The sequence below is a fragment of the Acomys minous genome, assembly GCF_964271855.1.
Source record: "Acomys minous genome assembly, chromosome: 12".
Taxonomy (NCBI): domain Eukaryota; kingdom Metazoa; phylum Chordata; class Mammalia; order Rodentia; family Muridae; genus Acomys; species Acomys minous.
Window position 1 is genome coordinate 113,126,209 of NC_140493.1, and position 23,792 is coordinate 113,150,000.

Below are 23,792 nucleotides of genomic sequence, written 5' to 3' on the forward strand. Positions count from 1 at the left end.
GCACCTCCTATTTGTTTCAAGCCTCACTCAGGCCCGGGTGGCAGCTGGCCAGGCTCTCCTCGATTGCTATTTAGGATGGTACAGACAGTGGGCAAGCTGTCAAGCTGTCTACCATACTCCTGAATGGAGGGCTGAGTTCTCATACGGGTTAAGCATGCCGCAGGACTTTGTAAACGCCAGGCTTTGTTTGGGTCAGGGGCATAGTGCTCACTCCTCTTTCCTGAAGGCCTTTCCTTGTTGGGGAGCAGGAGGGGTCACGTTTTGCTCTTTGCCAAACATATTGGTGTATGTTTGGCAAACATAAAAAAAGCCAGGGTGGAAAATTAAGATGATTGTATTTGCTGGTTTTATGTCATAAGGAGTAAGTTTGGGTTAGTGTATGTTAACGGTCTCCTGCTGCTTGCATGGGAAGGTCTCCCCCTGCCTCGCCAGGCTGTAACACAGGCCTGCTTCCATGAGTCGGACCCTGCTGCACCTTTACAGATGGCTTGCAGCACTGGTCTTACGTATCCCATGATGTCATGAAAACCCAGTATCCCCTTTATATGTTGGCATTTGAAGCTGTAGATGATGCACTTAACCAGGTGCAAAGTGTTTCTCTATTGCTAATACCATCTGAAGGTGGAATGCTGCTCAGCCTCACTGGGCGGCGTCTTGTGTGGCTGGACAAAAGGATTTCTCAACAAGGGACCATGGACTCCTGTGCTCAGTCTACAGCTTGGTTCTAGAGTGCATGGTGAAAGGTTGCCTCTGTCCAGAGGTAGAGGGGCTATTGGGAGTGAGAAAGGTAGAACCCTTCCTGCGGAGCATTAGTTGCCAGGGCTCCTGATCTTGTCTTCTGAGACTTGGGGCCCCTAGATGGCCTTTGAAAAGCCGTAGGGGTGAAGATCTGTACATGCCTGGACTCTATGGCTACTAATTGATTTGCCAATTCAGAAGCACTTTCTTAGTTTCATTGCCCTCAGCTGCCAAGTCTTTCTTGCTGAATGTTACAGAAGAACACTAAAGAATACCATAGAGCTTATGCTGATCTTTGGTTTATGTGTTCTTGAAATTCACGATGAGTTTATTGGGAAATCAACATGTACATCATCTTAGGGAGTTGGAACATGAGGCTATGTGAGAAAGTTTGCTGTGACATCATAAGCAAATAGAATAAGTTGATTATACCTTCACCAGCGCTGCATCTCCCTCATAGAAATAAATTATTCGTAAAATCTGAATGTTTGTGGATGGTTCAGTCAGAAATAATCACAGCACTTTACATGTAACACTTGATGCCCAAACTGAAGATGTTTCTGGCATCAAAACACAAAACTATATTTAATAGGAATACAGTAAAACAGTAAAAGTTCTCTAGTCCTGAAAAATAGTATATGTGAGAGGTCTTTTCTGTGAGCTGACGCACACTGCTGAGCTAGTTTTTAGTTCTGTATATTTCCCTGGTGAGTTACAAACAGGATGGCACAGTTTAATTCATCAGCCTTGGAGAGCAGAAGCCACGCAGATTTCTCTCTCTCTCTTTCTTTTTTCTTTTTTACAGCCAGAAGTGGAAACACCTTTTAATATTTATCTTAATGTTTACCAAAAAACAAAACAAAACAAAAAAAAAACCTGAACAAGATTACAGTGTTTTGTCTTTTTTGAGAAGAAAAGAGAAACTGTATTTATAAAAATTGACTTGATAAAAAGTGAAGGTAACTGTGGGTATACTGGCTGCGCAGCACTCAGGAGGCCGAGGCAGGGAGATCACAAGTTTGATGCCAGCTTGAGCAACTGGGCAAGACCGCATCTCCTCCAAAAAAGCAAAAAAGTGAAGATGCTGCTCAGAACATAGTGTGAAAGGCATCTTTTTAGCCAGAGCACTGAGGCTGTGAGGCCTCAGGACACCCGGGTTCTTTTACGTAGAGTGAGCACTCTTGGTACAGTCTCATTCAGCTTTGGCCTTTTAGTTCCTTGCTGGGATTTTCCTGCATCCCTTTGACTTGTCCTCTTTTGCCCTTTGGGTCTGAGGTCACACTGAGCCTCCTGGTTGTCTGTGGAACTCAGGGTGGGCGCATCTTGACAAGTGGACTCCTGGGATGTGCTTTCCTCATCACCCACTCGGACGTTCCCTGGGCTGTAGGCTGCCAGCTGACAGAGAGCCACAGCTGCTGTCTGCTTCTGTTCGTCACTACTGTCCACCGTGTGTGCGTCTGGGGTGGTCCTGCTGTGGGCCTTGTCTTCCTGTGCCTCCACATGGCTTGTCCTATCTTCAGAACATTTTGTCTCAGTCTTTAGAGCAGCCGCAGCCACTGCCGCCACCGCCGCCGCCGCAGCAGGTTCTGCGCCTTGTGGTGGGCCAGGGAGGACAGGCCTCGGAGCCCAGGCATTACAGGGATCCTTTACAGAGAGATTGAGTGGCAGGTCTTGCAGCTCCGAGAAGCCCAGGGTGTCTGCCTGGGCATCGCCTGCATACGCGGGTCCATACGTGGCTGCAGGGTGTGCCTCCACCTTCTTGGAGAGATTGAGGGGGGCTATTCTGGAGTGGTCCTCTGGGCTGGAGGGTGGGGCTTCTGTGATGAAAGAGGTACTGGTCCCCGTCTGCGCTGGAGGGTCACTGTTCATGGCCTGAAGGCTAGAAGAAATCAAGAGAAATCTCAGCAAAGTGATCATATAAAGGATTCTGAGCAAGTGTGGACTTGGTGTTGGACAAAACTACATTGGAGACTGTTGAAGAAGGTTTCTTACCTTTTTGGAGACTCTGTTCTGTCTGCAGGAGGCTGAGAGTGAGGACTTTCTGAGCCTCTCTGGACAGGCTTGAAGGCGGTGAGGCTCTGCTCAGGCTGCTGGGATCGCTCCAGGGTTCCCGAGGAGGCCGCTTTGTTTGAGAGGTCACACAGGCCCTCGAATGTCTGGCTTGTTTGTGTGAAGTTGGTGGGGCTTGGCCGTCCTGGGGAGCCTGTGGCAGCACTCCCTGCTCTGGGGCTCATTTTGGCCTCTTCTGCATCCCTTTGCCCGTCTTTAGAAGGATCTTTTGCCTCAGGAACTGGACTTTCCTTCTCAACCTCTGTGTGCTTTCTGTGGGAGTTTGAAAGGTTTAACTCCGAGGGACCTGAGGCTGGGTAAGCCAGGGCTACTTCTTCAAGCAGGCGAGAGCTCTGGTCTCGTGTGATCCCACTAACAGGCGGGAGCCTCAGGCTGTATGGTGGAAACGCAGACTCTGGTCTGTAAAACCCGTAAGGAAGTGGCAGGTTAGAGTGGTACTGCTGGAAAAATCTGTAGTGGTCATACGTTGATGGGGATGTGTTCAAGTGCTTTGGGATTGGTCCAGGGTGAGGCAGGAAGTGCCTTTGGTCCTGGGCCCCATAGACAGACAGCAGGGTGGTCTCACACTCAGGCGTGTTCCCAGTCAGGAGGTAGGGGGGGTAGATGGCAGCCAGCCCATGCTCTGCGTAGAAGGGATGAGGGTACTCTGGGATTGCAGGGTGCATGTAGGGGGAGATGGCACCAAACCCTTTTGTAGATGGGATTTTATGTGGGAACTCAGGTGGGAGGAACGGGGGGCCAGCTTTCCAGGGGTAACCAGGAGTGTGGAATGCAGACTTGGTATGGAAAGGGGTGGCTTTGGTGGTAGAGTTGGCTAATGCCAGCATTTCAGGAGCCTCTGCGTCTTCCGGCCCCCTAAGTCTGTGCTCTCCAACTGGAACAAATGCTGAAGGCCTAACCCCACTCTCGAGGCAAGGCTGGGCGCTCACAATGCCTTCTGGTGTCATTTCTTTCTGTAGGGCTGGTTTCTGGGGACCCTTGTGGGTCACTCGAGCCTGTGTTTCTAGGTTCTCTTTGGCATCTTCCTTTGCAGAGACCTGTTGAGACTTTGGATCAAAACTGGAGAGTCCATTTGTGAGAGACTTGGACGTGGCTGGCTTTAAGGTGGGCTCTGGCTGGTGTGTCTGCTTAGGGTCCAGTGAGCTAGACTTGGGACACTTGGGGATGCGATCTTGCTCTGACACTAAGGTAATGGAGTTTTTACAGAGGCCATACTTCATGTGGTTGAAAAGATGTGACTTCTCATTGCACGTAAAAGGACACTGGAAGCATTTGTACTTAAATGGCTTTCCTGGGGGCCGTGGAATATAGTGCGGCTTTTTTGGTTTCCGTTCCTTCAGGAGACTCATTGTCCTTTGTGTGGGACTCTGTTCTGCTCCGTGTGTGGTCACTGCTGACCCCTCTTTGACCAGGCTGTGGTGGCTTTGAAGGGCTCGATCTTGGTCTTCTCTCTTGCTCGGAGACCTTACTTGAAGCCAGCTCCACGTGCTGAGGGCCTAACAAGAGACGTTCCTTCCATCTGGCACCTGAAACTGTGGAGGCAGACAGAGACTGGCGTCAGGTGCCGGGTGACGGGTCAGTGTCTGCACTGTCATGCTAGGGCAGACCAGGAGCCTTGGACCTAGAAATCAGGTGACTCCTGCATCATCCCCAGGAGGCTGCCCTGCTGGCTGTCAGTTTCCTGCGATACTGTCTAAAGTCTGACATGCAAGAGTTGCCTGGGGACCAAGAGAGCACAGTGTTAGAGATGATTCTCTGAGTTTTGAGGACCTTATCCTGCGATCTAGACTTTCCCTTCGTCCATTTCCTTGGGTTTCAGATAGGATTCTGTACCAGAGGCCCCTCTGAGTGCAGACACTTAGTGAGTGTGCTCTGGCACGGTTTACTTAATGCTACAAGGCCCTGTTTGGCTATGCTGCCGCTATACTTTGTGTGTTAATTGTTAAAATTAAACATATTTAAGACATAGGACTTCATTCTACTGCTTCTAAAAGTCACAAACTTTTTGTGGGGGAGGGGCGGAGAGGCTCAGGTTCATAGCTTCATGCTGGCTAAATGTTCTACCACTGACCTGTACCCTTCGCTGTAGTAAGTAGCATTTATGTTGGCTCAGTACAAACGTGAATGCTAATTTGGGTTGACACAGTTTGCAGTGCTGTTAGGATGATTTGCAGACCGGGGAGTGACATTATGTCCTGCTACTCACCAGTGTTTGGGGCTAGCTGGTAGACTCGCCCTTCCTGGGATATACCTTCTCAGGAGACCAGAGCGGTGGCGTCCAGGCGGAGGGAGGACGCCATCCTGCTCCAGCTGTCCCTTGTGCTCAGCTCTTAAAGTGCTTCCTAGCCCAAAGCTGAGCACTTAGTGCAGCTGCCTGCCTGGGTGACTCTGGGTGGAGCTGTTGAGGCCAGGCACCTTGATTTGTACAGGGCATATGGAAAGGGAAGGGTCTCCTGCTAAGTATTTTATACACTTAAAAATGATATTCAGTGGAAATTATTTAAGAAGAATGTTTTCAGCTACAAAACTTGAGTTTGTGAGCCATGCCCTCTAGACCCAGCCAGACACTCGCCTTTAGAAGCAGAACTAGAGTCTTAGGATTAGTCAGACTATTGTCTGTTTCCCCTGCTCTCAGTATGTGCGTGCACACTGGCCAGCTATAGGAACAGATTCTTTATACTCTGAGGATGGTATCTGGTTTTATTTGGTTTCTCTTCTAAATTATTTATTTGTGTGTTAAATATATATAACATATATAAATAAAATATATATTAAACATAAAGAACTCTGTCCAGCACTGTGGTGCACACCAGCAGTTCTGTCACTTAGGGGAGGCTAAGGTAGAGGGTGTCAAGTTTAAGGCCTGCCTGTGCTGCTTAGCAAGATTTTTTTTTCCAAAACAAAAACCAAAAAACAAAAACAAGCCCACAAAGAGCTGAAATGCCCTTCCCCAACTACCTTGTCACCAGGGTTTAGGGCTGGTAAGGAGCTATTGGGTGAACAGTGGCTCAGCTGGCCTGCAGAGCAGTGAGTGACGCACAGACTCCGGATAAGAATGTGAGGTGAGCCAGCGCTCGGGAGGCAGAGGCAGGTGGATCCCCGTGAGTTCGAGGCCAGCCTGGTCTACAAGGTGAGTCTAGGACAGCCTGGGCTACACAGAGAAACCCTATCTCAAAAAACAAAAACAACAACAACAAAACAAAAAACAACCCCCCCAAAACATCAACCCTCCCAAACAAACAAAAACAAAACAATAACAACAACAACAAAACAATGTGAGGTGCTCTAGGGCTGGGAGGAAGCTAGGATCCTCGGCTCTTTCAGGGGGGTATGACAGACTGAGTTGTCAAAGGGGCCCCTTGACTTTTGCCTCAGAAGCTACAAGGCACCCTGTCAAAGCTGATCATATTAACACTTAATAATAGCCTTATGACTTTTTCACTTCCTTCCTATTAAAAGGAAAAAATGTGAAGAAATTTTCTGTGTGGCCAGCTTGTACCTGAAGTGCGTGCTCCCTGCCTCTGTCAGGGGACCTGAGAAGCCGTGTCTGACTAAGCTGATGAGGGCAGCTGGATAAGTCAGTGGGCCTGTGCTGGCACGCTCAGTACACTCTGGAGTGTGAAGGCGTGAGAACCTCTGCAAGTCCGGTTCCCAGGGCTGTGTAGGATATGTCATGGCACAGATCTGAGCCGGATGATTTCATCACTAGCTGGGAGCATCGCGATCAAAATGATGACAGTTGCAAACATACATCGAGGGTGAGCTGCTTCCCAGCTGCTGAGGACGGCCACGGGCAGCACACTGTGTGCACTGGACAGGCTCGGAAGGAAGTCATGACGGCACCATGGTCAAACACTGAACACCTACAGTGATTAAATAAGTAAGGCTTCCTTATGCCTTACAAATCACCATATGTTGTCCTAAAGAGTAACTTTCTTCTCTGAAATAATAATTATTACTGCCTGTGAGTGAGAGAGAGAGAGAGAGAGAGAGAGAGACATACACACACACAGGAGAGAAAGGACCGCTATCTGAAGTTGTGAGCTTTTGCCTTTTAAATTTTTGGCCTGCTCCTCCCCAGGACCACGAGCAGGCTGGGTGGGATGAGCTCCAGCGGCTCTTGTGCAAGGGCTGAGATATTTACTGAGGTTAATTGAAACTGAAAGGGAATGCGCATGGAAGCCGAGGCTCAACTGAAATAGTTTCAGTAACTTTGGATAAACTGACCCCTCAGGATTTCACAATTGCTAATTAAAGCAGAGAGCTCACTGCTTGGAGGCAGGTGTAAGGCGGGTGTAACTCGTCTATAAAACGACTGTGTTAGAGAAGTAAGTGGGATAAAATTGATGCTTTTGTAAGCTTTTGGATGATGATGTCAGCCTGTGAGTTCTCTGTCCTAACCAAATGAGTTTTATGAGTATGAAGAAACTAACCCACAGCCACGGCTGTACCCAGGCACATATGTCTGTGGGCACGGAGGCTTACAGTAAGTCCTGTTTGGTCAGTTTATACCTGCTGGACTTTGTGCTGTCGGGCAGCTGCTGGTGTTAAATATTCCCCAAAGCGCACATTGTTGCCCAAACAGAATGCTGCCTGTTTACAGTAAGTTTGGATTTGTATTCAAAGGTGAAGCTTTTCCTAAAGGCATAAGAAGGGCATGTGACTGTCCCTTTTTTTGGGTGGCCCTGTTACTGCTTTGGGACTTCGTCTCTGGAAAGCTGTCTGTAGAGCTACGACTGCCTGGGAACTGTAGTTTTAGCATATGTGATGCTGACACAATTCCAGAGGAGTTTCCCTGCCACCATACCTCCTCCCTTTCACTTCCCTTTGATAGCCAGGGCGTTCACGAGGGAGTCTTCTCACAGACACCCAGCCTAGGCCAAGGGCTTTTGGTAGAGAGCTTTCAGGTGCCCTGTGTCTTCCTTGGGTAAGCCCTGTTCTCAGACATGCCTCCCCAGACAACGCTGGCCCAAGACTTTCTTCTCTGAATCATCTTGCAATGCAGTATAGACTATCTACAATAGTACAGTGACCTAAAAACATGAACAGTATCTAGCTTAAGATCTGTAAGATCTGTCCCAATTTTTCTGCTGACATACATCAGCTGTGTGACTTGAGACTTCAATATCTCTTATAGTCAACTGCTTGCCTTTGCTGTTGGACAGGCCCTGGGCTGAGAGCAACCTTGCTCCTGCCCACAGTGTGCCATCCGGGACACCTGCCCACACAGTGAGTACTGTGTGGTTTCAGTTGGCCACAGGGTTCTGTTTGTGTTTAAAGTACTAAACTCCAGCAGATCGTAGCCGCTGGTGTCAAGGCAGCAGTGAGTGGCTGGCACACTTTAGAAGTTTCTAAGGGGCTTGCACTTAGAAATCAGACAAGAGAAAGAATAATTGAAAAGAACTCTGATAGGGCACAATGGAGGTAATTACAGCTTTGCTTTATAGGGCAGCGATGTGACGGGCCCTGTGAATTGACCTGCAGACCGAGGCAGTGCTGTAAGGTTCCTCCTGGTGGTGTCCAGCTGTCTGGCACGAAGCCTCGCAGGTGGACCGTCGTGAAGGGCATGCTGTAATTACAGCGCTGTGATGTGGCGTTATTGCACCACTGCCGGGCACGCCACTGTCGCCTACCCACCGGCGTGTCGCAAGAACGGGATTTGTGAGTTTTCCTTTAGTTGAGCTTTTGCAGTGACTGGCTGCCACTCCCTCCTAAACTTTCTGTTCTTTAAGATGAAGGTGAACTTAGGACGGCCATAGCCTTAGAAGGAAGCAGTTTGCTAGAGTATGTCCGGAAGAAAAAACTCAGAAAGCAGATAGGCTCTGTTGTGTTAGTACACAAAGCGCACACAGCCCCCAGACCAGCACTGCACCGGAGCTCACCTTGCCTCATGTTTCCTCACCACACCAGTCTAAAATACCAGAGAGCTCAGCAAACACCAGGACAACAAATGTAGGCGATTCTGCTTAAATGCAGTCTGACTTGGTCTGATTTGGCAGATTATTCCAACAGTAAGTATTTTCATACAGATTTATGGGAAGTCTCATATAAGAAAATAAAATGCCCCCCCCCTTGAGTAACCTTAATAGCCAAACAAAAACTTAAACTTTGTTGGCTTCTTGTTTTTGAAAGGTTTTGTCAAAGCAGCACTTATTTTAAACTTGAAAAGTTGTAGATATTAAACTAGAAATGCAATCCAGCAGTTAATATAGTTATATCTCTATGTACATATATGATTTTTGCCTCTTTTATCTTGAAATTTATTGTTATTTCTTTGAAGAGCAGGAAACAGCTAAGCAATAGTATAAATTCATGTTTTGGTTTATTTTTCAAATAAATTTATAGCAGAAAATAAGGCTTAGTTTCTAAATAAGCTTGCTCAGAGTCTTGGAATAAAGTATCAACCCCATTAGGAGTTTTGCAATTGTGGTCCGCATCCCCACGATGCACCTGCCAGGTTCTGAGTAACCCTCAGGGAACAGAGCGGCAGAGAGGAGACAACAGCGAGCGATTTACCTAGACAAGACACATTATAGAGCAGCTTTGAAAGAAAACTTGAAGAAATCATAAGTACTTACCGGAGGTGGACAGTGCTGTGATACGGAGTCTTTCTGTGTACGGTGCTGAGGGCTGAGGAGCAGGATCTGTTCTCACGCTGGCTGGCTGGCTGGCTCAGTGAAACTGGAGCCGGCTGTTCCAGTGGGAGGGATTTAAGTGTAGGAGTTGAGCCCTCGGGGCGTAGAGATGCACCTGATATTCCTCTGCCTGCAGCTACAATTCAAGTGTTTGCACCCACTGAGCTCCACTCAGTCTCACTGAGCAGGGACCCAGAGAGCCCTGGGCCACTCTACGAGCCCCGTAGGGGTCTAGGTTCACCTTGTGTGGGGTGGGGGTGGCGGGGGGGATGGGGGGTGAGGGCTGCCCAGTTGCAGAGGAGTCAGGATCCCAGGATACAGAGTTCAGTGCTGATGTACATCTCTTCTAAGCATTTGTTGTTCATTAACGATCCAGGTGTAGAAGTAACCCCCAGTGCCCCAGCGTGTGCACATACAGCAGAGAAACACAAATTTATCTCCAAAGACATGTCACCAGAGACAACACTAACAGTGTTTCTCCTGCGAGGGCCAGGGAAGCCTCTGACCACCTTTGTGATTTTTACCCCTCTTCCCTATAATTGTTGTCGAGGTCACTGGGAGAACTTAGGTGGCAGAGAGGATGCTAACCTTGCTGCCTTGTCACAGGGACCTGCCTGCTGGAACATGCCCAGGGCCTGCCCTGGTTGTGGAGCTGACATGTGCTGTCTGTCATTTGGGCGTCGGCGGTGTGTGCACCTTCACACCCCCCTCTTCAAGCAGTAACTCAGATTTTAAGTTTTGGGGGCCCCCTCCTCCCTCCTCTCTCCCCCCTCTCCCGCTCCACCCTTCGTCCCCCTCCCACCGCCCTCACCCCCTTACTTATCTGCTCTGAGGCTTGTACAGGCTGCAGTGAAGGCTGGAATGTGATGTCAGTTTGGGGACCTGGAAAGGACAGTGTGATGGTTTGCCAGGCGCTTGGTCACATCTGAAGCTGCTGGCAAGGGCCAGAGCACCGAAACACACAAGGACCGGTTCCCTAGGGTTGGAGCACTGGGGCCTTCCCACTGCCTGTTTAAGGCTTAAGATTTCACTTGGCTTCACCTGTATGTTTAATTCTTTAAAACTTGATTCAGTTACTTTGTCTTGTTTCTATGTCCCTTGGGATGCCTGCATTTCTTGCTGGGTAGCAAACTGCCTACACTCTGGCTTGAGGTTTTCACCAATTTGTTGCGTTCTGTGGTCTTGGAGGGATTGCAAACTGGGCTCCTGAGGCAGTGCTCCTGTTCCCTGGGTGTTTGCTGAGGCTCCCCAGTATGGTGACGTCGCCCAGCTGCTCTGCCACGTCTCAGGACTTCAAGACAGGAAGTCAGAGAGGCAAGGCTGAGAGGCCAGCTTGGCCCCATTTCTGGTGCACTTTTATGGAACAGTTGGGGCAAGCTGGGTTCAAGGGAAGGTTAGGAACTGCTGGGTGTCTGACCGCCCCCCCCCCCACTCACCTTTCATGGAGTATTTGTTATTTACTCCTTTATTCCAATTTGCAATACTGATTTCAGCTGTTTTTTAATTGACCCCCCCTGCCCCCCCCACCCTTAGTGGCAAAAGAGGCTTGGCTGTTCTGCTCTGTGTTACCTTCTACATCCTCCTGGGAGCTCGGTCTCCTTCCTGTCTGGGAGCACACTCCCAGGATCCACGACACTTCTCACTTGGGTCAGTGCTGCCTTTGCTGCTGTGTGACCTCTGCGTCTCCTGCCCTCTCCTCTAACCCTGTGTGTCTCATTTTCTGCACTGCATAGAGTGGCTAATGCCACACTCCACCAGTGAACACTTGAGCAGACGTCGACGTAATGCTGTTTCACAGAGAGTCCTCATGCAGCAGGTGGTTGGCTCTGAAGAGTGGCATTTAGTGAGCATTGCCTGTTCTGAGGCCCAGCCTTGCCACCATCATCCTACGTGGCTTGGCATCTGTGGCCTGATGGCATCTGAATTTGATGAAGGGCAATCTCCAGCTTTATGAGAGTAAATAATAGTCACCTCGTCTTTCTGTTTATAGTCTCTGTTTCCTTAGCTGTATCTTCTAACATTTCCAGGAAGCGTATTTCACAGTCAGGATCTCTGGTTTCTGAGAGTTTTTAGTGGCTTTGCTTTGATCCCTTGTTCTAACTGCTCTGAACATTTCAGTGGTGGTTCTGACAGGATGGGATGGCTTGTGGGCTTCAAGCAGGGACTCCGCTCTGTCTCCTGCAGGGCGGGGCTTCTCCATTGCTCCTGGCTGAAAGCGCTCCCTGAGTTGATGGTAGCCATGAGCTTGGGCTTTTTGTGGATTCTGTTGTGTAGGGCAGGGAGTGGCTGGGCTTCGTCTTTGGTTCATGTGCTTGTGGCCTCCCAGCGCTTCTTCCTGTTGCTATGTTCCCAGCTCTCTTGGACCTCTTAGCTTATGCCTTAGAAAGGGAAGGAGGGAGCTGGTGAGATAGCTTAGCAATTAAAAGCACTGGCTGTTCTGTCAGAGGACCTAGGTTCAATTTGCAGCACCCACATGGTGGCTTGAAACTTATCTATGGCTGCTGTCCCAGGGGATCTGATGGCGCCTTCTTGTCTCTGAGGGCACCAGGCATGAGTACAGTGCATAGTCATAAATGCAGGCAAAACACCCAAGCTATTCAACAACAACAACAACAACAACAACAACAACAACAACAACAACAAACAACAACAACAAAAAGGAAGCCTTTCTGTCTTTAGTGAGGGCTGAACTCCTTTACATGCCTTAGATGTCTTGATGAAGTTTCTGAGAAGTAAGTAAAGTCTTGTGGAGAGGGCTAGGTATGGCGGTTGGTATTTACTGAGCATCTTCCGTGTGGGTCCCTGTGCCTAGTGCCACTTGCATCATTCCTTGTAGTCATGGGAACTGCCGTGCACCTGCTTTACAAGAGTTAAAGGAGCACAGAGGGGTTAAGTAACCTGACCCAGGAAGCTAGCCTGGTAGGTAACACTTTCATCATGTGGCATGGAGGTGAGCTGGGGTGTAAGTGGGTGTGGGCAGCTGCCAGCTCTGGACAGCAGCGCCCAGCAGAGCGCACACAGGCGCCTCTGCACCAGAGCCTTTTTTCCTAGGTCTCCCCGGGGGTGGGTGGGTGTAGGGGGTGGGGTGGGGAGGCGGGCAGCGGGCGTCTGAAGGACACTTTCCTGCATTGCAGGGTATGGAAGGCAAGCCGTGTGGTCAGGTGTGTAGCATAGGCACCCCTCCACAGTGTGGCTCTTAGTCCCTTCTTGTCCCTTAAACACCCTTTCACCTGTGCTTGGGCTAAGCTCACAGTCTCCTGCAGAGCGGCACAGGGCTATACAAATGGCTAAGAGGGTCAGCTCGCAGGTTGCCAGGTCTGGCTGAGTCATTTCACACAGCAGCCTGTCTCACAAACCATCTCTGAAGAAGGAAGGGCAATCATTTATATTTTTGACCTCCTTACAAATAGTCACAAGATGATTATTTCCTGTAATTTTGTGTGCTCCTTTTTGTGAGGAACGTCCGGAAAGTAAAAAGGAAATGGAAATTGCTCTAGTGCTGCCACAAGCCTGATTTCAGCTTCCCAGAGTCCTTCAAGGCCCCAGGGGCAGGGTTCTACTCAGGTCTCTCCTGATCTTGAGCTCTGTGTTGGTGATGTGAGTGGGTAGAGTCCAGGTCCTTGGGTAGCAGGAGAAGGACAGCGCAGCTCCATCCTGCCCAGTTCCAGATTCCTGGGGGTGGTGTCCAGGATTTAGGGGTTTGTGGCAGTCTTGTACTTCTGAGCTTTTTGGAGGAGTAGCAGGAGGCCCAGGGTCCACCCTGGGTTTTCGCCTGTTTTTGGCTTTGCCTGTTTTTGGCTTTGCCTCCATGGCCTTTTTCCCCCATTGAAGATGGCATCTGTCTCTCAGGGCTTCTTTAAAAAATTTTTTTTTAAGTTACTTTTATTTTTCTTTCTTAAGTTTTTTATTTTTTATTTTTTTGGCTTTTTGAGACAGAGTCTCTGTGTGTTAGCCTTGGCTGTCCTGGACTCTCTTTGTAGACCAGGCTGGCCTTGAACTCACAGCAACCCACCTGCCTCTGCCTCCCGAGTGCTGGGATTAAAGGCGTGGGCCACCATTCTTTCTCAGGGCTTCTTAATTTGAATTTCTTCTCAGTTTGGGTTGTAGTGGAAACAAAGTATTTTGCCAAGCCCCTAAGGGTCGTAGTCTTGTTAGCCCTGAGGTGATGGCTGGTCCCATCCCAGCATCCTTCATCTCTTTCCCAAGCCTCCCTCTATTCCATCTGTGTTAAGGTAAGCCCTGGCTGGGCTGTGGAAAGCTCTGGTCCTAGTGGTCTGGACACTTTCCTAGACTTGGGTTTGGCCCTAGGCATTGCTCTTGCTTTGCTCAAAGCCAAAGGCCCAGGGGACAGGGGCTGGTGTTCAGTAGAGCTTCTGCCGGCCCAGCGGGGCATCTGGCCAAGGTGGGGATGATCTGTTTTCCTCCCTCCTTGCTCTTCTTGTTACCCAGGACCTCTCCAAAATGTTTGGCCAGATACGGGCTGTGACCGCTGGTGAGGCAGTGAGGCCTGTGCCCTGTGCTGCAGCCTTAGGGGTCCTCACCTGCTACAGGCAGAAGGTGGACATGTCAGCGGGGCAGGCCTTGGGACTCAGGCCTGTCCAGCCTTTTGACCTGGAGCACAGCGTTCTCGTCTACAGAGGTCTTACTTGAGAACCTGTAGTTAAGTTACTGAAACAGACACAACCTCCCTCAGTGTTTTAAGTAGTTTTACTATTTTGTGAAGGGCCAGGGCTGCATTTAACACTTTCCCTGTCCATACACACCCCATGGGCTGCTCCTTGAACATGCCTGGTATGTTTCGGACTTGGTTTCTTATTTTAAGGAAAACTAAGACTATCAGTGGGTTTTACATACTCTGTCACCAAGTTTGGCAATACAAAGTTGGGCAGTTCTAGTGGGACAGGGCCAGAGTGTGAGAGGACATTTTGTTTGTCATTTGTTTCCCTGAGAGGGGTGAGTGTAGGCCCCAGGGACCCTGAAGGGTCAGGTGTGTGATACTGTCACTTAGGTTTCTGCTTCTCTATTAAGGCGATGCCACCCTGAGCTTTTATAGACTGGAGATAATTTATTTTGTTGAGTAGGTAGGTAAGACCCTTTCTCTACAAGGGCTCCTGAGGGTGACTGGTGCCTCGCTGAGAGGTGACCTGTGGTGGGAGGCCTGGCTGCACCAGAGTGTGGCCTGTGGGCAGCCTGTGTAGGGCACGTGTTCTCCTGCCTCTTTTGCCTCTAAGCTGTGTAGAGCCAGGTTCCTTGTGGCTCTTCAAGAGCCTTCAGGGTGAGTGGTGGAGGGTGAAAGGCTTTTTTGTTTGTGTTTGTGTCAACAGTCCCCAGTTCTTCCAGTCCCTCCTGGTGTTGGTTGGCGCCCGGGCTCTGTGTCTAAAGGGAAACCTGAAACGCTGAGCAGCGCTGGCTTTGTCTCTGATTGGGAAACTCCGTTTGGGTTTGTGAACTTGGGCCAAGTCTTGAGGATTCCCACAGTTTTCCTCACCTGCCTGTTCTCCCAGCCCAGCCATGCGGCTCTGGGGCCTGGTTTTCTAGCCCTGCTTGGGACATGTTAGTCTTCCAGGCGTGCATAGCTCAGGAACCTGATCTCCCGGGTGCATTTGCTTTGCTCACAGCTACAGACAGAAGCTAGTTAAACTGCACAGGGACAGGTAAAAATTAAAAATGAACATTAAGATTTCCATTTTTTCTCCTCATGCTACACATAATACCAGCATAAGAAATATGGTAGTAATATCAGCGAGCAGATAGAGATGTGCAGAAGACCCAGCCCTTCTTCCCTGACTGGCCTCCCCAGAGTGGTGCACCTGCTGTCTGCTGTCACATTGTTTACCAAGCTTGATCTTCAAGGTTATTCTTTCTGCTTGGCTGTGTCCTGAGCCCATCACTTCCTATCTGGTGCAGTGAGAGTCTTTTAATCTTTTTTTTCTGTTTTTATTTTTCCAGACATGGTTTCTCTGTGTAGCCTTGGCTGTCCTGGACTAACTTTGTAGACCAGGCTGGCCTCGAACCCACAGCGGTCCGTCTGCCTCTGCGTCCTGAGTGCTGGGATTACAAGCGTGTGCTTTGATCTGCTTCCTCTCCTCCTTTTCTGTATAATGGTTTCACTGCTTCTTTTCTTAACTCTGTAGGCCAGGCTGGCCTCAAACTCACAGAGATCCACCTGCCTCAGCCTCCCGAGAGCTGGGATTAAAGGTGTGCACTACCATGCCCGGCAATTTCATCTTTTATTTAAATATTTTGTGTAGTGTTCTACAAAATCGTTCTTTGGATTTCTGTATATACGTGTGAGTGCATATGTGTGTGCACGAACATGTGTGTAAACACAAGTGTGAGGAGGCCAGAGGACAATCTCAGGTGTCATTTCTCCGGCACTTTTCACCTTTTTCTTAAAGGTTTTGTTTTAAACTTGTGCTTATGTATACAGGTGCCTGTAGAGGCCCAGAGGAGGGCGTTGGACCTGGAGTTGCTGTTGGTGAGCCGCCCGGTGTGGGTGCTGGGAACTGAACCTGAGTCTTGTCCTGGAGTTGTAGGTGCTCTTAACCGCTGAACCAGCCCCCTCTGGCTTTCTGCCTTGGTTTTGGAGACAGGGCTTCTGATTGTCCTGGAGCTTCTCTCGTAGGGTAGGGCAGCTGCCCAGTTGTCCCCGAGGGATTTGTCTGTCTTGATGTCCTCAGAACTGAGATTACAGAACACACTACTATGTCTGGCCCTTAAAAAAACAAAAAACAAAAAGCCCAAACAAAAACCAGGGAATTCTGGGGATTAAATGCAGGTCCTCTCACTCCTGCGTGGGCCATCTTCAGATCCATTGACCACTTTAAAGTGAGTGAGGCAGTGACATGTGGGATATAGGGTTACACAGCCATTGCTTCTGTCTCATTCTAAGGCATTTTTATCACCACAGAAGACACCAGAACCCAGTCAGAGTCACCATGTCCTTCCCTAGCACAGACAACTACCAGTTTGTTTTCTGTCTCTGTGATTTAGTAAGTTTGAAGTTCTGGATCTGGCTTCTTTCACTGGATACAGTGAATTCAAAGTTGTTTTAGAACTTAATTCCTTTAAAGACTGAATACAGTGATGTTTGGGTTGTTGCCGCCTCTTGGCTGTGGGCATTTCTACAGCAGTCTTGGTTGAATTATAGTTTCCCTCCCTTACCTCTTGGTTCACAGCAGATCTCACGACAGTCCTCTGTCCATGAAATTGCTTTTTCACAGCACAGTACTGTCGTATACCTCTCGTAGCAAGCACCACAGTTTTATTTCTGAAAAAAGGAAATCAACCTTTATGCCCAGTCTGTTGGTATGAAGGAGTGTCTTGATGTGACTTTGGCTTGCGTTTGCCTCAGTAACTAATGATATTGAGCATCTTCTCACGTACTTGTTGCTGTTTCTGTATCTACCTGTTTGGGCAAATACCTCGTCCAGAGATACATCTGTTTTAGGCTGTGTATCATAGCACATCTGTTGTCTCCTCAGCACTCAGGACAACGAGGCAAGCAGAACACACACTTGAGGACACCCTGGCCTACCTCGTAATGTAATGTCTCCAAAGAAAACAGACTTCAAAAAATTCCAGCAGTCCATACCTGGTGTGAATGGGGGTGCTGAGAGACATTTGATATATATATATTATATGTATGTATATTTTTTGAGACATTTGTATTTTGAGAGAGAGTGTGTGTTTCTTGGATGACCCTGAACTTGTGATCTACCTGCCCCAGTCTGCCTAGTGCTATGGGGAGTTTATGTAGTATGGAGACCAAAGCCTTACTAGATAGATGATTTGCAGATATTTTCTATCATCCTGTTGGTCTTCTTATACCCTTGATAGTAGTATCTGTGTTACATCAGTATATATATATATTTTTTTTTTACCATTCTCCTTAGTGTTTTTGTTTGTTTTGCGCACGGTGTGTGAACGTGTCTGAGTGCATGCACACATGCATTGAGAACGGGCTTTTACCTGGTTTTTGACACCTTTACTCTGAGGATTTGAGAGACAGAGGTAAGTGGATTTCTATGAGCTCAAAGTCAGCCAGGGCTGCATGGTGAAATCCATTTCAAAAACAGAACAAAACAAAAAGCTGAAACCTTTAAAAGTGTCTTTAATCTTTTTGCTTTTATTTGGTAATTATTTAGTTGGAAGTTGGTATTCTCTGTGAACTAACATGTTGTTCAGTAAAGGAAAGTGTTAACATATCAAGGTAGTATGTGCCCCAGTTTTTACTGCTCATGTGTCTATAGGGGTCAGCACATTATACAGCCTCTCTACTTGTGTTACATGGCTTGTGTGTTTTTGAAAGTGGAAATCAGCATAGGGCCAGCCCTGAGCTGTGATACTTAGGAGTGTGGGTGACACTGCCCTGTTTGGCTCTGCAGTACACTCAGGGTGCTGTTCTGCCTACATTTTTCTATTATTTTAGACACTTTGATAGTATTGATGACATTTGATGAAAAAAAACTAAGGTAAGGTTTATCTTTATTTTGTATGTCTTTCATGCATGTCGGAGCACACATGGAGGTCAGGGGACAACTTTTGGGGTGTCCTCTGTTCTATCATGGGGATCCGTGGTATAGAACTCCTTCACCCACCTGTTTCCTCCAAAAGCGTCTGCCCCCTAACGTTCCTCCTTTGCCCATTAGTCCCATCAAGTTAGACATCCATCAGCAGACGAGTGCGTTAAGTCAGCACCCTCGTGTCTGGTCACCGCTCAGTGACTGGCTCCAACAGCTGGGCCTCCTCGCCTTTAGCACACGAGCCTTTTCATTCGCTTCGGACTCTTGTAAACCATAACTGTTCTCCTTCAGTGACCTGGCTTTGCAGAGGAAATGAGCGACATGAAGAATGAATGCTGTGTGCCTGTGAGCCGTCCCTGCAGGCCATAGGTACTCGCCGCCTTTTTCGTGGGGCTTAGATTTCGTAATTGCAGATACCAGCTGAGCATCCTTTGGAATTGGTGGCCAAGGCTGACCGCTAGGCAGTGCGATGGCAAGTCTGAGGCCTACTCCGCAGGCTGTACCCACCAGGTCATGACCAGGAAACCTGTAGACACACCAGAACCTCTCCAGTCACTTAGTCAAAGATGGGTGCCAGGCTTGAGATTAACCATGACTAAGGACGTGCTACCATGTTTGAGGTGCCCTCTGTGATCATGGGTCACTTGTTCCTCCTGGAGTCTTGTGCATCTCTTACACTACTGCCTTGGCGTAGGGCACTTCTCTGACACTGCAGTCTCCTGAGATCTTGCTGTCTCTGAAATACCTGTGATGTTCCCAGAGGCTAGAGCCAGGGTCACTATCTTGGGCCACTGGTGGCATTGCCCTTAGGGGCTGGGGACCCTGGCTGTAAGTCAGGTAGAACTGGTCTCGACTTCCTGGTTTAGCCTTTAATCCTCCTGGACGCTGTTTTTGCTTCTTTCATGCCCTCGTACCGCCACTCTGTCATTAGCTGTGGGTGTTTCTGTGCCAGCAGCACGGCATCAGCACAGAGCACGCCCTCGGTCCTGCCTCATGGTTATGCCATGCCATGCCCTTCCTCTTTGGTGGCCTGTGGTGGTGGCAGCAGGCAGGAACTGACAGGTCCCGGCTTCTGGGACAGGAACCAATGGCAGAGATACAGGGAGCCAATGCTAGGTCTTGTTGAAAATGGTGTCACAGGGTCTCCAGGAGTGTTTAATTGGCAAAGAACCACTAGGATCACTTAAAAAGACTAGTGTAGTCCTGAGTATAAACCTGGGCGGGCTTGGCCTGCCGGGAAGTCAGCACTCCAGTGACCTTGAGAGCCAGCAGATATACTGGCTGACTGACGATGGTGGAGGTATTGAGTCTTTTTTTTTTTTTTTTTTTTTGTCAGCCTGGTGGTCTTTCACTGTGCCCTTGCTGGGCACCACTAAGCTCCTGGCACGGCCTCTGACCGCAGCGCAGTGACCTTGTTTGTTGTGGTCCTTGTGTATTTGGGCAGTTGAGAGAAGCTTATCCTGTGTCCTGCTCCCCTGGGAGGCTGCACTGGCCTTGCTTGCTTTAGTTTGAGTAATACAAGATGGGGTTCATGGGGCTGTTGGCTGGTCTAGTCGTAGCGAACACAGAGAAGGGGAGACCCAGCTGTGAGGATCCCCTGCTGTGGACATGTGCTGTGGAGCCTGTGGTGCTGTGTGCATAACTCTATCATGGGCAGAAGAAATGGTGTCCATTGTACTGTGTGTATACTCAGTCATGGGTAGGTGGGTTGGGGCCTGTGGGAGCTGTGTGCATGCTCTGTCATGGGCCAGACTGTGGAACACTGGGTCAAGACAAGTAAGATGGAATCCAAAGGCAATGGTGTCTTGGAAGGCTGACCTGCTTGCCCTTCGCTTGAGTTGTCTTGTCTGGGCTATAACTGTAGGCCTCAGTTGGCCTCTGCTGGTGAAGTGGCTTGGGTGTTCCCTTCAGCCTCAACTGTCGACAGCACTTGGATCCCACATTTCCCTTGTGGCAGCTGCAGCTTGTTTCCCGCGCTCTACCAACACTCTGTGATGCGGAGCCACGTCTTGCCTGTGAAGATGACCTTCCATTCTGCTGGAAGGGCCGGCAGCATAGACCTGTGGTAGCTGCTATGTCCAGGGTGTGAGCGTGACTGGGAGGTGGAACTGCTGCCAGTTAGCTGCCCTGTGAGTAAGCCCTGCAGGTAGGGGCTCCTTCTGGAGAGACGCGCAGAGCCCTGGGGAGGCACTGGTATCCCTGCTGCCAACCCCCTGGCATCCATGGAGGCTCCAGTGAACCCCTGCTTTCTGTCCTCCCTGTCACCATCACCACGTGGGCTCTCACAGAAGCTGTTTTATTTGGTTGGTTTGGTTTGTGTGGTTTTTTCTTTTCTTTTCTTTCTTTCTTTTTTTCCTTTTTTTTAAAGACAAGGTCATTCACTAGCTCAGGGTGACCCTGAACTCACAGCAATCCACTTTGTGATCCCAGCTTGCAGAGTGCTAGCAAGACTGGCTTCACATGGAAGCTTTGCTGTGTGTGCCAGGACAAAGCCTTGCGACATCTGTGTATGAGCCTAGTGGACGTCCGTTGGTGTCCTAGATCCCTGACCACTCACCATGCCTTCCAGTAACACGTGGAGAGGCACATCTGGGCTCTCCATTTGGACAGGTGCTAAACCACACTCAGCAGGATGACTTTCAGGGTTTCGTGCTTTCTTGACGTTCTTAGGGTCTCCTATAACAAAATACCTTATACTGAACAATTAATTTTCAAATTTTCAACAGTGAATTGTCTGTGTCGTGTGCCATCAGCCCCACATGTGACTTTGCCTAAACTACCCCTGTAGCTGAGATTCTAATATAGTGTCACCACATGACCTGTGTCCCCTCACTGCCACACTCACTGCCACTGACGCACCTCTGTTGTCCACTCCCTCACGTCCATCAGGGAGGTTGTGTTTATAGGTGCCCATATTTCTTACTAGTCCTGTGCGTTTCATCTGATTCTCCAGCTGACAGGCACGGAAGTGGGTGGACATGGGCACTTTACTGTGTTTCTTGTCACGGTTTCTAGAAGAATCTGCTGTGCCACCCAGGAGGCTGGTGTAGGTGGGTCGGGTTTAGCGTTTCTGAAGGGTCCTCCCCTCGTGAGACTGCACCTTTAGTGGAAGTGCCTTCCCCTGTGACTGAATTTCCTGTGAGGCAGCACCTTTGAAGGGCGCTGCAAGCTGGTAACTGTACCTGCTGTGGGAGTTTCTCCTGGGATCCTCAGGACACCTGTCTGGGTTGCGTGACAGGCGGGCCTTGGCTCTTGGTTGTACATTTGGAGGGTTTCTAGGACCCAGATGAGTGCAGAGCCCTTTTCTAGATTAAATGCGGGCTTACTGTAATGACCTGCTCAGGGGGTGAACACTGAGGTGCCCTGCAGCACTGGGCGTGGAAAGTGTGCTCCCCATGTGCGGAGAGTCGTTCCTGGCTCTTCAAGGGAGGCCAGATCCACACGGCTCAGCTTCTCTTCCCTCACAGTACAGGGTTCCATAGCCACAGGCCAGATGCTGCCGCTGCAGGTCGGTGAGGGACCTCTGGGGCCGTTCTGCCATGGCTTGTGGGAGATTAACCCAGAGGTCTACGGAGCCAGATGTTCTGTGCACCACTCTACTCATCTTCAGCGTATTCAAGGGACATTTTCCCTGAGCAGGTTGGACTACATTCCTCACGCCGGTGCGATGGCTCTTGGTACAAGGGGCAGGTCCTGCAGCCACACCTGATCTCGGAAGCTAGGACTCTGACGCTCAGGCTGGGTCTAAGTGTGGCTCCACTCATGGGATGTGGTAGCTCAGGGTATTGCATGGATTTATGCATAGCTTGGGAGACACTGCTCCCTGTGGTGTGCCTGTCTGCCCATGGCCAGTACCTTGCCTGTTGTTAGCCTCCTGGGCTGCACTGGAAGAGGTGACTTTCATACATTTTCATACTGTCCTCTTGGGATTGCTTAGGCCACTGTATACTTTATCTCTGCAAGTTCTTTACCATCGAGTTTGACTATGAAGGTCGAGCAAAGCCTGGGGTTTGCACCAGACACACCTCAGGAACCTGCACGATCCACGATTGCCCAGTGTGATAACTTGTTTTAAATTAATATGGCTGAGTGGCTATCAAGAGATATAACTGTGTGGTGATTTTTATGGGCTAGTTGTTTCTACTTATGCAAAGGATACCTATATCCGTGTGTCCCTGGCTTATAGGCTGTACAGACCCTGCAGTGAGGAGTGTGGGGCTCTGGGGGTTAAATCACGTCTCTCACCTGGAGGCCGCTTCTTCCCTAGGCAGCCTGCGTTAAGCAAATGACATGCTGTCCAGAGAGAAGGGTGTTTAAATTACCTTGCTGGACTCCCAAGTTGCCAAAAGGAAGCCCTCTGGGGTATGATATATATATTTGACATGCATTTGGAGTGTGTAATTGGAACCAGGAGAAAGGGTTTTTGTTCAAAGCTATTGAATAGTTTCCTTATTTTAAACCTGTTGAATCTGGGAAGAGCTGTTTCTGAATTTCTGTCTGATAATGATTATATAAAGGTTGAAGGCAAAGATTTTCCTGTCCCAAATCACCATCCCCCCCTCCCCGAGCCCAGCTTTGTGAGTGCTCAGTGCCCTTGTAGCCCCTAAAGATACCCTGGGTCTTGTTTCCTAGATCTCTGAATAGCAGGGCTGGAAACTGAAGGCCTACCTTTCACATGGCAGAGGCTGCACACAGCTCAGGAGATCATCCACAGAGGTGCCATCTCAGGAGCAGCAGACAGGCCCAACCCGTCTTCTCATGACAGTCTCACTACCTTGGATGAATCAGAGGCAGTAGTCAAGTCTGGCATCCCCCTGCCCCCGCCTTTTTTTTTGTTGTTTTGTTTTGTTTTTTTGTTTTTCGAGATAGGGTCTCTATGTGTTAGCCTGGGCTGTCCTGGACTCACTTTGTAGACCAGGCTGGCCTCGAACTCACAGCGATCCGCCTGCCTCTGCCTCCTGAGTGCTGGGATTAAAGGCGTGCGCCACCACGCCCGGCCTTTTTTTTTTTTTTTTTTGATACAGAAGCTGTTACTGCTTTCTCAAGTTGTCCTTTCTACGAATCAGGTCCTTTCCAGTGATCTGTATCATAGCATCCTGCCCTTACTGTGCCAGCCTCCACTTAGCAGCCAGTTGCTGGTGGCACTTGCTTCACACCATATTGTCACCTCCTGGTGACGGCTGTGTATCTGTGGAGGATGTGTTTAGATATCTCAGCACAAGAAGAGCCAGATGCTGTCCCTGAAGACTGCTGACTACTGGGTTGTGGGCCAGAAAGGGGGGAAACCAGTCAGGGTTTTGCTGGGTGACTTTGGGGCCTGATGCCCTCATGAGCTTTACTTTCTGCTTTTCTAACTTACACGTGTAGAAGGACATAGGCACGGGAGGCTCAGCTTATGGTGGCCTCTGAAGGTCCTAGGGACAGGCAGGGTGGGAGTGGCCTCTCAAGTTGGATGGGCAGTTGGAACCGCCTGGAGACCTCCTAGGCCTTCAGTTCTCTGAACAGTAAACAGGATTACGCCCTGAGAAAGTCCTTCACCACATACTGTTAGTGGGTACAGACCCGTCACTTGATTTTCTCATGGGTGGCTTTGTCACTAGTCCCTGAAAAGGGCTAGTTTCCAAAATTATCTCACTTCAACTTGGGGACGGAAACCTGGGCGTGCTGTGGCTGGCTCTATGGTGCATGAGGTCTGTGTTTGCCTGTTGGGGTTGCTCTTGGGTGGTGCCAGACAGTTTGCTAGCACGGTGCAGGGGAGATGTGAGGTGGACACTGAGAATGCTGACACTGCCACTCGTACTTGCCTGTCTGGAAATTGATTTTG

The 23,792-nt window shown here is 49.3% G+C and overlaps 2 protein-coding genes across 3 annotated transcripts in view; one reads left to right on the forward strand and one right to left on the reverse strand.

The window, feature by feature from the left end:
- TBCD (tubulin folding cofactor D) overlaps positions 1-23,792 on the forward strand; it is a 164,633-nt gene that overhangs the window by 63,984 nt on the left and 76,857 nt on the right. The window lies entirely within an intron of this gene.
- On the reverse strand, positions 1,049-9,649 carry ZNF750 (zinc finger protein 750). Of its 2 annotated transcripts, none has more exons than XM_084750247.1 (3): positions 9,387-9,649; positions 2,731-4,340; positions 1,049-2,617 (listed from the first exon to the last, which is right to left on the reverse strand). In XM_084750247.1, the coding sequence occupies exons 2-3, from the start codon at positions 4,155-4,157 to the stop codon at positions 1,882-1,884; spliced, it is 2,163 nt and encodes a 720-aa protein (XP_084606373.1). In that variant the 5' UTR covers positions 4,158-4,340; positions 9,387-9,649; the 3' UTR covers positions 1,049-1,881. The 2 variants fall into 2 exon arrangements, with proteins under 2 accessions (XP_084606373.1, XP_084606374.1); XM_084750248.1 differs by having other exon boundaries at positions 2,731-4,526.